This window comes from Lolium perenne, chromosome 1 (assembly GCF_019359855.2).
Source record: "Lolium perenne isolate Kyuss_39 chromosome 1, Kyuss_2.0, whole genome shotgun sequence".
Classification (NCBI taxonomy): domain Eukaryota; kingdom Viridiplantae; phylum Streptophyta; class Magnoliopsida; order Poales; family Poaceae; genus Lolium; species Lolium perenne.
In genome coordinates, this window is record NC_067244.2 from 262,348,717 (window position 1) to 262,365,193 (window position 16,477).

General features: G+C 45.3%; 1 protein-coding gene across 1 annotated transcript; it reads left to right on the top strand.

Moving 5' to 3' along the window:
• The first annotated feature begins 7,696 nt into the window (after positions 1-7,696).
• Positions 7,697-16,277, top strand: LOC127327790 (uncharacterized). The gene is made up of 15 exons (XM_051354587.2): positions 7,697-7,935; positions 8,614-9,019; positions 9,113-9,290; positions 9,845-9,984; positions 10,056-11,280; positions 11,360-11,460; positions 11,629-11,773; positions 12,166-12,234; positions 12,312-12,357; positions 12,446-12,813; positions 12,978-13,057; positions 13,190-13,325; positions 13,485-13,644; positions 13,857-13,939; positions 15,741-16,277. Exons 1-15 carry the CDS (start codon positions 7,812-7,814, stop codon positions 15,867-15,869), a joined length of 3,390 nt encoding a protein of 1,129 aa, XP_051210547.1. The 5' UTR covers positions 7,697-7,811; the 3' UTR covers positions 15,870-16,277.
• Positions 16,278-16,477: the final 200 nt, after the last annotated feature.

Here is a 16,477-nt window from a genome sequence, read left to right on the forward strand (position 1 = left end):
TCAACCCATTATTCTAGGGTTTCCTTATTTAACATTAGGAAAATAATTTCCTCTCATTGAAATTTTCTTAAGATTTAATTTCTCTTATGAATAATATATGACCTAGGTTGACCAAAGTCCACCTCTTCATACTTATCATTTGAGAAAATGATTTAAATGAGGTTCCATACCTCATGCAATTTAATACTAACAAGGTAGTGATTTAATGCCACCAAATAATTCAATATGAGATTATTAGACCATGGTCACTACCTCATGTTGAATTACTTGAGAACCAGATTTAAATGAGAGGAATACCTCTCATATGATTTAACACATAAATGTAACTAATTTAGTAAAAACTATTATTGAGGTGATGCAATATTCTCAAATAACCAGGGATGATCCCATGTTGACCAAGGTCAACACTTCCCACTTAGTATTTGAGAATAGGGATTTAAAAGAGATTCATCATCTCATGTGATTTAAATAACTAGTGCAATTTAAAAAAAACTATGTTGGTTTAAATTCTACAAGTGAGCAAGTATGAGCCTAAGCATTTAAAGGTCAACACATTACTTCACCACTTGTGAGAATGCTTTAAATGAGGTGCTACACCTCATTGATTTAAATTCTAAAATTTTGGATATGGTTTAAATGAGCTAGTATTGACTACATAGCCAATTTTTGAATCTAGCCCATGATCATGTACAGAACACCTATCATCTTTTTACATAGTAAACTAGGGTTTGTTAAAAGTGAATTATTGCAATTGGATTCACTTCAAAATTCAAAGTGGTTGATTTTTAAGATTTATTTGAATACTGAAAAGTCTCTGTTTTGTTAATTTTGCTATTCAAATTCTACACAAGATATGAGTTTGAATCCAGTGGGGTTGGTTAGAGAAAAACATAATCTTTCCAGAACATTTGGATTTGCTAAATTTGGTGCAGTAGTTTGAGATTTATTCATTTTTGATTGGGGCACCAGTATTTAAAATTTGGATGAAACAATTAAACGAGATTTGAATTGATGGGCCGCGCGGGAAAACCTAACGGGCCCAAACGATTTCAAACCGCGAGACACGGCCCAGCAGCACAGCCCGTGTGCGCGGGCCGCTGACAAGCTGGGGCCCAGCGTCGAGTGTGTTTAAAATACCGAAACGGTATGGGATGATGCGGTGCGTTGGATTTAAAGACGATCGGACGGCCGGGTCGCCACCTTCCTCGACACGGCTCGCCGGAGAGCTAACCCTACCGGCGGCGGCGAGGTAGCGAGGGGAGACTTACCGGCGTCCAGCGGGGTCGGCGAGGTGGGCGATCGGCGTTGGAGACGACGGCGGTTCGAATGGTGGTCGAGGGAGAGGCTGGGGTGGCGCCAATCGTCGTCGCCTTCTTGCTACTGTCACGGTGGTCGGCGGTGAAATTAGAGCTACTCCGGCGAAATTGGGAAGGGAGAGGTGGTCAAGGCGATCAAGGAGAAGGAGGGGAGCAGGTTCTGTGTGGAGAAGGGAGGCTGAAATGGTCTCTATTTATAGGACGGAAGGTGACCGTGAGGTGCTGTGGAGGTCGTCCATGGCGCGGCCGTCTGGAGCGGTGAAGGGGCAAGGTAGGGGTCGCGCGAGGTAGGTGATGACTAGGCGAGGCTAGAGAGCGTCTTTGGCGTGGCCAATGATGGTCTGAGGCGTGCTAGCATCGTGGCCGTCCTCGCAGTACCGGCGCGGCAGAACTCGGATCATTGCGACGGTGACGAGGCTCCCGCGAGCTATTGATCATGTCCAGTAGGTAGCTGGTGCAGAGGGCCGTGCGTGTGCAAAGTGAGAGAGGGGTAGGCGGACGAGGGCGACGGGTCGACGGTGTGCTCTGGCGCGTCCAGGGTTGGGTCGGGGCGTGGTCACCGCGTGCCTGGCACGTCCTGGGCGTGTCTGGGCACGCTTTGTTCGGCCAATGCCGTGGTCGAGCGTCGCTGGGGCGTGTACCGTCGAGGTACTGGAGGGGTATAGATGCTCCAGGACAAGGAGAGGCGCCAAGATGGTGGCCAGAGAGGAGGGTTGCGTGTGTGTGTGCATGCTCACGGCATGAGCAAAGTCTTGGCATTTCTCCAACTTAAACAACCGATGCAAGTACTGGGCTTGGTGTAGGGGTGATAGGGGAGCAATGATCATCCAGAAATAAAGGTAGTTTAGGCAAAAATCCAGAGGATAATAGCATGTCTCTTATTTGCCAAATGATGCCTGCAATGTGTTCGACTAAATGGCCGCAAGAAACTTCTTTTCAAAATTTGAAATTCTTTTTGGTGCACTTCATTTATATAAATAGAGAAAGGGTTTTGTGGTGGTGGTGGTCATTTTGACAAAGATTTGTAAGTTTTTAAATTTGGGGTTATCTTCCCATAATTTCAACATCCCCACTTGTCCAAACCCTACTGGTCAACCTGGTCCACCTCAGCAGAGATGGTCAACATGAAAGTTGTTGAACTTCATATGGTCTTGGATGACATGGTCATAGTTGACCAAGTTTAGTTTAGGAAGATTCAAATGCAGGGGGGTAAAGTAGTGAAGATTTTATAAATGGGTCATATGACCATTATCACATGTATGTAAATTTTGAGATTTCCCTTGATTTGAATCTGGTTTCTTTTATGCATTTGTGTTTGTTTTTTTTATATAAGAGTTTTAGAAACCATAGGTCAAGCAATGGTGGTCTCAAATGAGGATTTGCAATTTTGGCCTAAGTGTATGTGAGTGAAATTGGGGAATTTCTCACTATGTGATTTCTCTCCATTTAATTTGACTTTGGTTGACTCTAAGGTGATTCTTATTAGTTTAGAAACATATTCAAACCATTGAAACCATTTCAAATGGTCTTGTTCAAAGATTTGCAAAAATGGCCATAACACATAAGAGGTGATGTGTCACTTTTTATTATTTTTGAAAAGGGTTCACCTTGCTTTACTTGGACATGGGTTAGGGTCAATTTAGGGTTATATGAAGTTTAGAAATGGTTGCACACCATTTGGTCAAGGTTTAAATTCATAGGGCAAGAATTGGGTATTATGGCTATGTGTCACATATGCCTCTATGCATATGTTGCATTTGATTATTAATTTGACTTGGCTTGACCCAATTGGTGTGGTTGAGTGTTGAAATGGTATATAGGAGTGATCCAACCATTCACAACAAGTCCTAGGGTCAATCTTCTCAAATTCACAAATTTGCATTTTACTCTCATATGCCTCTATGGCATTTTTAGTTTCTTTTTATTTTCTTTCGAAACCACTTGGATTAGGTTTGATAAGTACTAGGTAAAGTGTGTGAAGGTTTTCCAAACCTCTAAACAAAGTGGAAAGTTCTAGGGTAAAGATTTATAAAAGTAGCCATAGGCACATATGCCTCTTTCTTATTTAATTTCCTTTTATTCTATTTTAACTAGGGTGGTGGAAAGAGGGGTGAGGTTTAGGGTTTAGTGTGGTTCACAATGGTTCACCACTATTTAGCATAATTAAAAAGGTAGGGTTCAAGATTTACCTATTAGGGCTATATGCCCCCATATGTCTTTTATTTTATTTTGGGTTTCTCAAAATAGATCCAAATGATTTTTGGAGAAGATTAGGGTTTAAGGTTTTTCTTATTTGATTTCTTTCTCTTTTATTTTATTTGGTTGTGATCTTCACTTGATCACTTTAGGGTTTTAGGGTTTAGTACATAAGCATAATAACACTCATCAAGGCAAAGCACAAGATTTAAACAAGATCTATATGTATCAATCTTATTTTAATAAAAGTTTTTGTTGGTTCCAAAATTTGGAGCTAGGGAACTTCATTTGTTTTGTTTTGAAATTCTTGGGATGTTACAAACCCTTCCCCCTTAAACAAATCTCGTCCCGAGATTTTAAGAAAAGTTAGGTTCCTAAGAGAGATTGTGCATTTTATTAACAGGAAGACATACTTGGCATGCTCTGGGGTGCTTCCTGAGCTTCAGTGGCAGTCATGTGGTAGAGACGGCCGTTGTTGTTGTTCTGGTTCCTTCTTCCGGCAAAGCGGCGCTGTTGCTGAGCAGGTGCTGCGGTATTGGCGGCAATCCTGGCGAGCTTTTTGGGGCACTCATTGGAGAAGTGACCCATAACTCCACACTCATAGCAGTTGACGGTGGACTTGTCTTTGGGAATGACGGGGGTAGCATTGCTTCCAGTCCTTGGGGCAGTATTTGTGTTGTTGTTGTTTCCATGGTTGTTGCTGTTGTTGGGGTGGTTGTTGTTGTTGTTGTTGCCTCCGGTCTTCGGGGGTCCTCCGTTGTTGTTGGTGTAGTTGGGGCGATAACTCTGAGCAGGGGGCTTGTTGTATCTTGGGTTGACTCCTCCAGAGGAGTTATTGCGGTACTTCTGGGTATGGTGGGGTCCATTCTGGTTCATCATTCTGCGCTTGCGGTTCTCATTGGCTTGATGTAGCTTTCCTTCCATCTGTATGGCTGAGTCTACGAGGGCTTCTAAGTCAGCGAACGGAATGTTCACTAACACAGTCTGCATCTCGTCGTGCAGTCCGTTCAGGAATCTTTCCTTTCTCTTCTCATTGGTGTCGGTCTCATCCGGGGCGTACCTTGACAGAGTGAGAAACCTGTCGCGGTATTCCACCACGGACATTCTTCCTTGCTTGAGTTCGCGGAACTCGTCTCTCATCTTCTTGATCAGTCCTTGAGGCACATGGTATTTGCTAAACTTCAGCTTGAAGTCTTCCCAGGTCATCATCTGTCCCGCATTCATTGCACGGGCACTTGTCCACCAGGCTCTGGCAGGTCCTGACAGGTAGTGGGTGGCAAACAGTACTTTTTCTGCGGCTTCAACTCCCGCAACTTCGAGGTTGTTCTCCATGGTCTGGAGCCAGTTATCAGCACCGAGGGGCTCTTCAGTCTTGTTGAACATCGGAGGGTTGGTGTGTTGAAAGTTCTTCAGCTTCGATCCAGGGTGATCGTGGTTTCCATGGCCTTGATTGTTCTGAGCTAGTTGTTGCAGTGCAGCAATGTTGGCTTGGCGTTCAGCTCTCTCGACTTCTCGGTCTGCTATCATCGTCTGCAGCAGTTGCATCATGGCATCCTGGGTGGCGTTGCGGGTTGGTGGGGCCATCTAAACATTGATGTAGATGATAAGATAAGAGGGAAATTTCTATGGTTTGTTTTGTTAAAGTTTAAAAAAATTCATAATATTAAAAACTTGAGTAGTGTTGCGGGGGTAAAAACCAACAACACTTTTTCATTCATACCAAGCATCATACATTACAAAGCTAACACACCGTTGGTTTGAAGAACCATTCATCGCTCTACGATACAAGGGGATCCTGATACAACTCACACCTACTTAAGTGCTGGGGTGATACTACTCTTCCGGGTGGATTCTTCTTCTTCACGGGTGATGTGCTTGGCGAGAGGCGAGGGCGTTGTCCAAATCCCTGCGGGTTTTGTACTGCCTGAAGTCCTGAGGTGCTTCATAGGGGTTCATCTTGGGTTGTGGTGGGGGCATGGTCATCGGTCTTCCCATGGAGTCATGTCTTGGGTAGTAGATGAAACGAGTGCTCTTGATCTTGTCCCCATCGGTCTTCCCTCCGCGTCCACCGCGAGCTCTCCCCGCGCCGCCTTCGGAGGCCGGGGCCGCCGCCACCGCGACGACGTCAGCGGCAGCGGCGGAGGGGTAGCCGCGTGGGGGATCTGGCCGGCGGCGCGGTTAGGGTTCCCCCGAGTCGCCCCGCTCGAGCGACGCGGGGGTTGGTGCGCAATATTTATGTTCATCTTTCTTAGTTGTACCTGGCACAAACACTTGATAATCGTGCATTTTTAGCTGCGGTTACCATGGTGCCGACTGCTTACATTGATGGGGCAGCTAGATGAATGCGTCATGCAGATCTCGACGGCTCATGTCGAGTTTGAGATTTCAAGTGATGACGGAGATGAGGTTTTGGATGTGGTGAAGACTGTAAGTCGGATGATTGGTGTTTTATTTATTTTTGTTTGTTTTTGGCTGAGTGCGCCCTTGATCGGAAGGTTTCCCGGTCAACCGAGAACCCCAAGAAATACACGGGCTGCCTGTATCCTGTGCGATTCCTAAAATAAACGAGATGTCTGTGTCGCCTTTGGCAAGCACATATGTACCTTCCATTTACAAGATCTTGAGACGACGCGTACTCGCATCTCCATATATGTCCGGCTGAATCTACTGCGCGCAATTCACAACGAACGAAAGCACGCGCTAGCTACAGCCGATCGAGGCAGAAGCAGAGCTCCGGGGGACGACGATGGACCCGACGGAAGTACTCGTATACCTACTCGCCGTTTGCTTGGTGGCCGTAGCGGCGTTTTCGCTGCTACCCCTCGTATACTTGTGCTGGTTATGCTGGTCGCGCCAAGAGGAAGAACGGAACACGGCGGCACTGGAACTGGCCATGGTTTTGGAGCAGGCCACGAGGCCGGCGGCGCTGCCGGTCGCGGAGGAGCTGGGGTACTTCCCGTACTCCGCCGCCGTGGAGGCGTCGGCGCCGGGGGAGAGGCAGCTGGAGTGCCCGATATGCCTGGAGGTGTTCGTGCACGGCGCGTTGTGCGGCGAGGTTCCGGCGTGCCGGCACCTGTTCCACCAAGAGTGCATTGCGCCATGGATGAAGTGCAGCAGCACCTGCCCGGTGTGCAGAGCTGATATCGTGCCGGGGTCGGCACCACTGTCGGCCGCCGAAGACATGGTTTAGCTTCGAAAGTTTGCGCGTCATGCTCTACCTGAAACAAAAATGTTCAGTTTTCTCTGTCGTTTCATACACAAAACAGTTTGTTACTAGCGGCTGCGATGTCACGTTTGCTGTCTATGTTCGTTTCTAGTCTCTTTCTGACCCATTCAAGAGCCACTAATCTAGTTGGGGCCGAATCTGCCCTACACATGTCAACTTCCACAAACAAAAATTGAACAAAGCTGGACTGTGTGGTGCACATGGATGTGTGCTCCAACATTGTTTCCGATATTTTAAAGGAAAACAAATTCAATAGAGAAATTCAACATAACAACCCGCGAACATATTGCTTTTTTTGACTGTAGAACATATTGCTTATGACTATTCTGTTGTCTCCCATTGACAAAGTGACAAAACCCCTTCAAATGTCCTTTTCGAGACCCGTTCGCTTACACCCTCGCTTTCGAAATTGTTCCCATCGGTGGCGGATGCAAGAATTTATGGTGTCAAGGTGGCCTAATAGGCCACAACTACCAATGATGGAAGGCATCCATATGAACTGAATTCACTAATTGCCAATGACACACCTTTATCGAAAAAAACCTATGTTGTGCGTTGCTTTTTAGATAAAAATATGTGTACCACCACATTAAGCATGCGTGCAAACATGCCCGCACGGTTGGCGTGTTTCAGATTGCGAAAGGTTCCAATTCAAGTTCAGAGCTTCCAAAGAGATTTGAGTTCGATCGAAATATACCCAAACAAGCCTTAAATTATGCAGAAATATGATAACTAAATTAGTGGCAATCCTGACAATTTTATTCACATTTCTGCATAGCATTACCATTTTTTTTCTTAATTTTAGATTTTGTAACTGCTATACAGCCTGGTCAATTTACACAAGGCAGAAACAGCCAGCTGGCCCAGCTCACCCCAAACGGGTCCCACGGTGCAGTGACCTGGCTCAAACAAAAACACCTCAACAAAAAAACAAAACACAAAAAGAAACAAATTCAGTCGCCCAGAAAAGGCCACCACCCACTAGACCGGCCGTCCCCCCTTCCCAAACACACAAACTCCGGCCGCCGCCGCCGGCGCGCCGCCGCCTCCCCTCGCCCGCGCCTCGGCGGAGGATGCCGACGCCGGCCGCCGCTCCGCCGAGGAGGGCGCTCACGGCCCGCGACCTCGCGGAGGAGGGGAAGAAGCGGGCCGTGCTGCTCCTCGTCTTCGCCTTCGGCCTCGCCTTCCTCATGTCCCGTGAGTCCCTCTCCCAAACCCTAGGATTACACTCGCCCGCCGGTAGGCTCGATCTCTGGGCGGGATGCGCGCCGGTAATTGTAGCTGATTTTGGTCCACGCGTCGGTTTTGGTCGCCGTTAGTGCCGTGACTAGGTTTTATGCTAGCTGGTGGTTACTCCTGAATCCTGATGCGGGACGCTGATCTGGGCATCGTTTTATGCGCATCTGTAGGGCAGCAATGCTAGTTTATTACGTTGGTGCTGTAAATTTTTTTTTTTGCATTGGGCAGTTGTAGACTGGACTTAGCTCTGGGCAGGCAGGTTGTTTCCAGTTTAGACGATTGGTGAATTCCTCAGGGCATCTGAAATTTTACTGCTATCTCATGGTGAATGGGATTCGTAGCGAAATTGTAGACACGGATCATATCAGTCGTTGGTCGTACTGCTATAGCTGAATCTTACGGTAGAGTGTCTAAGGAGAAGGACGGTACGAGCTACTACACGTGTAAGTTCGATGGTGAATTCGCGTACGTATAGCCAGCAATTTCATATTGCTTTGGTTAAAATTTCTGAAAATGGCTATACCCTGAGTCAGATTTAGATTGCAATCGCAGGCAGCATCCATATTTGTTTGAATTCTATTAAAACACTGTTGCTTGCTTATGGTCGTGCTAAATGACTGGTTTTCTCCATTGCAGTGACAAGCTCTTCAGTCTGGATTAACTTCCCATTTTCCATAGCTTTGATAGTTTTATTTCGCTACATGTCACTTGACTACGACTTCCGTAGAAAGAGCACGGCCACTACGGATCATGATGCCAGCCGACCGCTTGCCAAAACGAAAAGTACCGAGTTAAGCAAACCTTCCCTTTCTCAGAAGAGTGGAAATTCAGTTTGGAGGAGCAAGGTGAATTCGCCTCCAGTCGAAGCAGCGTTTGATCAGTTCACAAGGCATCTTATCACAGAGTGGGTAACAGATCTTTGGTACTCCCGTGTAACACCTGATAAGAACGGACCAGAGGAACTCATCAGTATAGTTAATTCTGTCCTTGGAGAGATTTCTAGTCGGGCAAGAAATATTAACCTTATCACTCTGCTAACCAGGTTAGAAAGCTTTTTCTATCTGATGAAATAACTGAACAATGTATCTTCTCAGAACATTGGGTGCCTTAGCAAGACCTTATCTACCTTATGCAGGGATCTGGTCGATCTCATATGCCATAATTTGGAGCTTTATCAATCCTGTGAAGCTAAGATTGGAAAAGAGAAGTTTGTTAACCTCCCGACAGAGCGTCGTGACGCTGAACTGAAACTTGCCCTTATAGCTCAAAGCAAGTTGCATCCGGCTTTATTTTCAGCCAGTGCTGAATACAAGGTAAGACTTTATTGATGTCGAGGTTTTCGTTTATTGCTTATAGTAAGATGTTCAGTCGCCAAACATCCAAAATTAGGTCAATCCCTTGATGAAAAGTTGTGTCTGGAATTAGGATTATCCGCTCCCTCTCTCCTCCTCTTCTTACTTTTCAGTGCATCATAAGGTTCATGTGCTACATATGCACCTGTATTGTATTTGTACCATGTTGGATCTATCCTTGGGATGAATTGGGTGCTTCTAGTTGTAGTGTTAGGTCAACACATATTTAAGCATGCATATTCGAACGATACCTTTTGTTTTCTAACGCAATAAGTTGTAATGTTTTCCTGCATAAACTGTCTGTGAGACATGGCATATCACTCACCTTTTGTTCCTATCCATAAGTTTGACAACACACACTGCCTCATACTTCATGTGTCAATTTAACATTTCCTATGATTGTTCGTGAGTTGAGCATCTTGGTAATCATGTTGATTTCATGACCCTGTATCTGCTTAAGCATCAAAGTTTATCTGATCATCTGATGCATACAATATGTTTATTTTTATTCCCAGGTCTTACAAAGTCTTGCTGATGGTTTGATCTCAATCACAGTAAATCCTGAGAATCTACAGTGCTCGTTCTTCCACTGTACTGCACGAGAACTTCTTGCATGTGCAGTTTTGAGGCCTGTCATAAACTTAGCAAATCCAAGGTAGTAACATACACCTGGACTAGAGCATTAGTATTTTCTAGTGCCATCACATTGAGATGTAAAATTTGCAGGTTTATAAATGAAAGGATTGAAGCTTTGGTTCTTTCTCGTGCCAATAAGGCAGATAAAGGAGTTGCTGGATCGGAGGATGTTGGGACGCTGAAGCAAAGGGAACCTCCTATGCCATCTGTGGATGAACTGTCTGCACTGGCAGATCACTCGAGTCCTGGGGTTGAACTTGTGAGATTTAGTCAGGGTCAGTCCAAGACTGCTTCAGATATGCAACTCAGTAAAACTAAAAGTACATCGAGTGTCAAACCAAAATCCCCTAATTCTTGTATAATCAATGATTCACATCCGCTTGAGTCAGGCAGTTTACCTTCCAGTTTCCACATCTATCCAGATACCGGCATTTCTGCACATCCCCAAACTCGTGGTAGGATAACTACAGAGAGTTACGAAGGACAGTCAGCGCAAACATTGGATTTCAGCTCCCACCGAAAAAATCGAGCTGTAGCACCTGAGCACCTTGAGAATATGTGGACTAGAGGGAAGAATTACAAATTAGAAAATGCAAACCATGTTACCATAGCACCTGCTAGATCTTCTTTGGTCACCACTTCTTCAATGCAGGGGTCGTCAATTCGTCATCATCCTACCGTTCCACAAAGGCAAACAACGTCGTCTTCTGAGGAACATCATCCCATAAAAACCTCAGCTACTCCTGCATGTTCAAATGGCATAAATCACCTGCCAAAAAGTTTATCTGAAGAAATGGCAGAGCATGCCAGCCAAGAAGATTTAGCTGTGGACAGTGAGAGTTCATATGGCACCGAGGAGGACGAAAATAACAATGTGACTGGCTTAGACTCTCCTGTAACCAGAGTTTGGGATAGCAAAAGTAAAGGAAATGGGACCTCGTCTCATATACATCATCCACTTGAATTGTCTAATTTCCATAAAGCAAGAACAAATCGAAGTCATGTGGGAAAGTTGAAAATGGCGAGAACTTCATCAGGAAGGAAAAGGTCAAGGACAGTTGCTCAAAAGACTCCCTTATGGCAAGAAGCTGATAGATCTTTCTTGGCTGGTGGTGATTTTGGTATACTAAATACATCAGCAAATGATTCAAGGGCGGATGGACCATATGATGATACTGAGGTGGAAAGTATCACTAGGATGCTTAGTGGTGCCAATGCTTCATCTTTGTCATTGCCATCAAGTGGCTCTTCTTTTTCATCTAATTATTCTAGCACCAACGTGTTGGAAGACTCATATTTAAAGTTAAGATGTGAGGTAACACATTATCTGTTAAACATTCTTTGATCCTTGTAACTACTGGTGGTACATATCTTTATTAGATTTCCTTATTCAGGTAGTAGGAGCCAGCATTGTTAAAAGCGGGTCTGGCATGTTTGCTGTGTATTCTGTTTCAGTAACTGATGCCAACGGTAATAGTTGGTCCATCAAGAGGAGGTGATTATGCTATATTTCTTCACTTGATTATTTCAGCCACAAGCTCAAAGCAGCTATGATGCCTATACCTCGAAAGAAAAGAAAAACAGATGATATGCATATGAATGATTATTCAACTGTGTTATTGCTTTCTAATTCTTCCTCTGGTTTGCTGTGTGCTTTAATCAGGTTTCGTCATTTTGAAGAGCTGCATCGGCGTCTGAAAGAATATCCTCAGTACAGTCTTCACTTGCCTCCAAAGCATTTCCTCTCATCAGGGTTAGAGGTTCCTGTTGTTCGAGAGAGATGCAAGTTGCTTGACATATATCTAAAGGTTTATTTCTTTGCTCTATTTGAAGATACTTTCTTTAGTTATCACTTTCTCCTTAAGTTTGAGTATTGGCATTGAGATGTCTAATCAAGAAACAATCTCTTGGAATGTACTTAGTTTGAGTCTTAGTTAAGTATCCGACTAAAACAGTGCAAATCATGTCTGCAAGCATGAATGTTGATTACATGCACTGCCTTGATACATTGAGCTATGCTACTTTCTGGTCTTATAACATCAGTCAGCTCTTTTTTTTTCTCTGTAATTTCCATGTGGTCTGTAACCTTGAAATCGACCCTTATCTTTTGTCATGCTAGCTTTACATAGTGCTCTGTTATCTGCTCCTGAAGTTTGGTTAAATTCTGAATATATAATAACTCTGCCTGTTAATTCTACAGAATCTTCTTCAGATCCCCACTGTTTCAAGCTGTATTGAAGTCTGGGATTTTTTAAGTGTTGATTCACAGGTTAGTGTCTTCTAAACCATACCATGCCCAACCTTTTTCAAAGTGCTGTGTATAACAGAGAAATATCCTTGTTGCAGACATACATATTCTCAGATTCTCTCTCTGTTATCCAGGCACTGTCAGGTGAGCAATCTCCTTTCATTGAGTTAGCTAGTTTCTCTTTCTAAATTCTTTGTGCACAGGTTAATACCCGCATCCTGATTTCATGCAGTCAATTTAGATGTAAGATCTAATGAGAAGGGTGCAAAACCATTGAATTCTCCCAAAGCTTTGAATGGAAATTTGTCCTCTACAAGACAGTCTGTAAGTGGATATCAAAATGATAACTTGCAAAAGGATAAGGATTTTGCTGCTGTTGATGGTTTGAGACTGAGGAAAGGAAGTACAGATCAGAATTTAGAAACTAGTGTTAGCAACGCAAGTGCAGATATGTATCAAGACCACTCTGGAAGTGATCCTGAACAAAATGATTACTCGTTTTCGATAAATTCAGGAGATCATAAGAAAATGCTGGCAAGTCAAACTGGTTATACATCTCAAATTTTGGAATCTGATGGATACTCAGTGACTCCTAATGAAGTACGTTCTGATTGTTTCTACAACTCTTACCATCAATTCATCATGTCTGCTCAATCTATATTTCGTGTTTTTGCAACCATTTTTTCCATTTGATGTTCTTTTACTTTAATTGTATGTTGTGCAGCAGCTGCATGGCTGACAATTTTGTTCGTACTTTAATGCAGTGGATGGCTCCAAATGTTAGTGCCCCCATATTTCACCTGGTTGATGTGATTTTTCAGCTCCAAGATGGAGGCTGGATCAGGTGAGTTAATTCTAGACCATTGATTACGACTAATATTTAGCATCTGTAACTGTAACCTTGGTATGTGCACTTCTGTATAATGAACCCAGGTTTGAATGATCTCCAATAACCTATTCGTTTTTGTTTTTGTAGACGACAAGCATTTTGGGTAGCAAAGCAAATACTGCAATTAGGAATGGGAGACACATTTGATGACTGGCTTGTTGAGAAAATTCAGTTATTGAGAAAGGGGAGGATAATTGCTTTTGCAGTCAAGCGTGTTGAACAGGTAAGTCTATGGTTGTAGACCTAGAAAAGCAGGTGTCAACAGCCAAAACAATGTAGAAGGAGTTGTTTATTTCAGTTAGCCAATTAGACAAATTCTTCTCATCGTGTGTTGATTCTGCCCCTAATTTAGGCTGTATGCTTCCCTGTTTTAACTCTGCAGATACTCTGGCCAGATGGAATTTTCATGACAAAGCATCCCAGCAGAAAACCAGCTGAACCTTCTCCTGGTGCCCAGAATGATGGGAAGACAAACTATCTGACTGAAGAACAACGATTAGAAGCTGCACATCGTGCAGAATTTGTCCGTGAACTGATAATAGGTAAACTTGGTACATGCTATCATTGCTAATTAGAGAAACAGGGGCGCACCCCTGGCTCTTTTTGCTACCTGCTATCCCTCTTATATTTTTCAATGTCTCAAGAGACATAACAATATAATGCTACCAGACTCGTCACCTCTGTGATTTGTAGTTGCTATGTTCTTTAGAGTTCTTCTGTTAGCACTGATTGTTCACATTTTTTATCTGCACAGATAAAGCACCACCTGCGCTAGTGAGTCTGGTTGGTCGAAAGGAGTACGAAAGATGTGCTCAGGATATCTACTTCTTTCTTCAGGTAAAAAAATCTTTGGGGATTCAGTGCATACAGAATGCAGATTTACCATTTTATTCAACACTATGACATTGTCAGTTCTATTAGCATGAAAGTTCCTAGTGTTTCCCCTTTTACCAGTCATTGCTTATGCAGCTGACGTATAAGCCATCTCTTTTTCCCATTCATCGTCCTCATAATTCTCAGTATTGTTATTTTATGAAGTCAGCATATCAGCATGTTTGGCACAAACTCATACGGCCCTTCATCAATCAACTTAACCAGTGTTGACCTGTTTAAGACCAGTAGATTTAAGTTTGTAGTCATACAGTCCTAAAACATCCATGTTCATAGTCATATGCTAAACTACAACTATTAACATCGGTATAGTAGAGACCTGACCCCCTCGCGTCGCTCCTCACGCGGCGCCAGGGGGAAACCCTAGCCCCCAACCCCGCGCCCCCCTCCGTGTCCTTCCGCCGCCGCTGCCGCCGGCCTCTGCCGCGGCGGCGGCGGGCCTCGCCGCCGAAGGTGGTGGGGGTTCTCTCCCGCGCGGCGCTGGTGGCTGGCTCTGCCGGGTGAGGTGGCGGCGGGCCGACCGGCGCGTGGAGGCCGGGGCGGCGGCCCCGGACGAGCCGACGGCGCTTCGGCGGCGGGAGCTCGGGTGGTGGCCGCGGTGGTGTGCTGCGGCGCGTCCCCGTGGATGGTGGCCGGCATCTTCGGCCACGGGGGTGGCGTCGCTGCTGGCCGGCCCAGGGAGCCTCCATCGTGGCGGATCTGGAGCTCCAAGCTCCAATCCCTGCGTCTGGCCAGGCCGGCGGTGCGGCGGCTGCGGCGTCGTCGGTTGGAGAGGTGGTGGCTTGGGCGGTTGTGCTGCTGGCCCAGATCGATCCATCTTGGATCTGTTGGTGCTTGGCAGCGGCAGGGAGGCGGTGTTGTGGCGCTCTTGGTTGCGGATGTGCGGTTGCAGGTCGTCGTCTGGCAGCTCGGGTGGTTCGAGGTGAAGGATCCTAGGAGAAATCCTTGTCCCGGGCTTTGGTCCGGACTGGCGACGGCGACACCTGTGGGTGCCGTTGACTTTCTTGGAAGCGTCGTTTAGGACTACTCTCGTCACCTTGGAGTTCTGCATCCGGAGGGAAACCTCAGATCCTTGGGATCGGACGATGGAGGCACTTCTGCGTCTCTCTCCCTGTTGAGGGCATTGTCTCGGAGTGGCCTTCGTCCTGGGGACTCGAGGATGGATGGTGGATGAGTTGCCTTGCGGGGGGTGCTACGGGCAGTTTGGCAACGATGAGGCGTCAAGCAGAGTTTGGGTCGCGGCTTGGGCTTCGATAGTCGGTTACCGGCGTGTCCGACGGGTCTTCTCGTGCTTCTTTGTGGAGCTGTGGAGTCGGAGCTGCGGTGGAGGGTGCCCCTGCGGCAACGATGACCAGCAACCGGTGGGGTGGAGGATGATTCGGTCGGCGCAAGCCCAGCATAGTTCTCTTGTGATGCTCGACGGCCAAGTCGGAGCTATCTCTCGTTGGCGTGTGTGGCCGACTGTTGGCATTTGGCCAGGTCGGTCGGGGGTTTGTGCCCAATATTGTCATCTCCCATGACGATTTTGGTGCATCTGTATCGGTTTTTGGCCGGTTTTCCCGTTAATAAATCGGCCGCCTTCTTCTTTATCAATGAAAATGGCAAGTCTTGCCTTGTTTCAAAAAAAAAAAAATGCTTATATGCTGTAAATTGTACTGTAGGAAAGAAACATGAAGATAAATGCAACATTAGAATGAGCAACTGTATGATCGTTAACTGATATATACAATTTGGTTTTTCCCTGCAGTCCCAAGTTTGTCTGAAGCAGCTAACATTTGAACTCCTAGAGCTCCTTGTCCTCGCTGCATTTCCGGAGCTGGACGACACCGTGAGGAAGTGGCACAAAGACAAACATGAGTTCGCCACCCTGGAATGATTTCTTTGCGACAGATCGAGTCTCCTGGAGCGCTGATGTGTTTCACTGTAAATAAGGTGATATCAATAGCGCTGCTGTTCTCGATAGCTTAGTTTTGTGCAGTGTGAATACGAGTAGCTAGCTAACAACTCGCATTGCGAGGATTGGTCCCTTCCCCCCTTGGACCTTACCCACGCCGGTTTCGTGTTTGACGGAATGGTGTGCGTCCTTTTTCGTGTTCTTTTTCCTGGAATGGGGTTTTTGTATACGTAATGCAGCATGCAAAGAAAGAGAGGTTGGTACAGGTTTTTTCTGTCGCTGTGGCGCAGGATAGCTGCACACTTCGTTAGCCTTTGTAATATTCCATTTTGGTTACATCCAACTTATACACATCTGCGATGATGAATGAAGATAAGAGTTGTCACTTCATGCATGGAGGAGTTCATCAGTTCCTGGGAGTGGAGATTTTTGACTCCCCAGCTGATCCGGTTAAAACAATATCAAATATATAATATTTACAAGTTCAAAAAAATAAAAAATGGATGTAGCCAACAGGTGCAAAATATCAATTTCAAATACTCCATATTTTGAGCTACACAAAAATGAAAAAACTGTTGATTTGTAGCCCA

Coding starts and splice junctions, on each gene's coding strand:
- LOC127327790 (XM_051354587.2), top strand. CDS start 7,812: ATGCCGACGCCGGCCGCCGCTCCGCCGAGGAGGGCGCTCACGGCCCGC. Junction 7,936..8,613: donor CCTCGCCTTCCTCATGTCCC/GTGAGTCCCTCT, acceptor TCTCCATTGCAG/TGACAAGCTCTTCAGTCTGG. Junction 13,940..15,740: donor ATATCTACTTCTTTCTTCAG/GTAAAAAAATCT, acceptor TTTTCCCTGCAG/TCCCAAGTTTGTCTGAAGCA.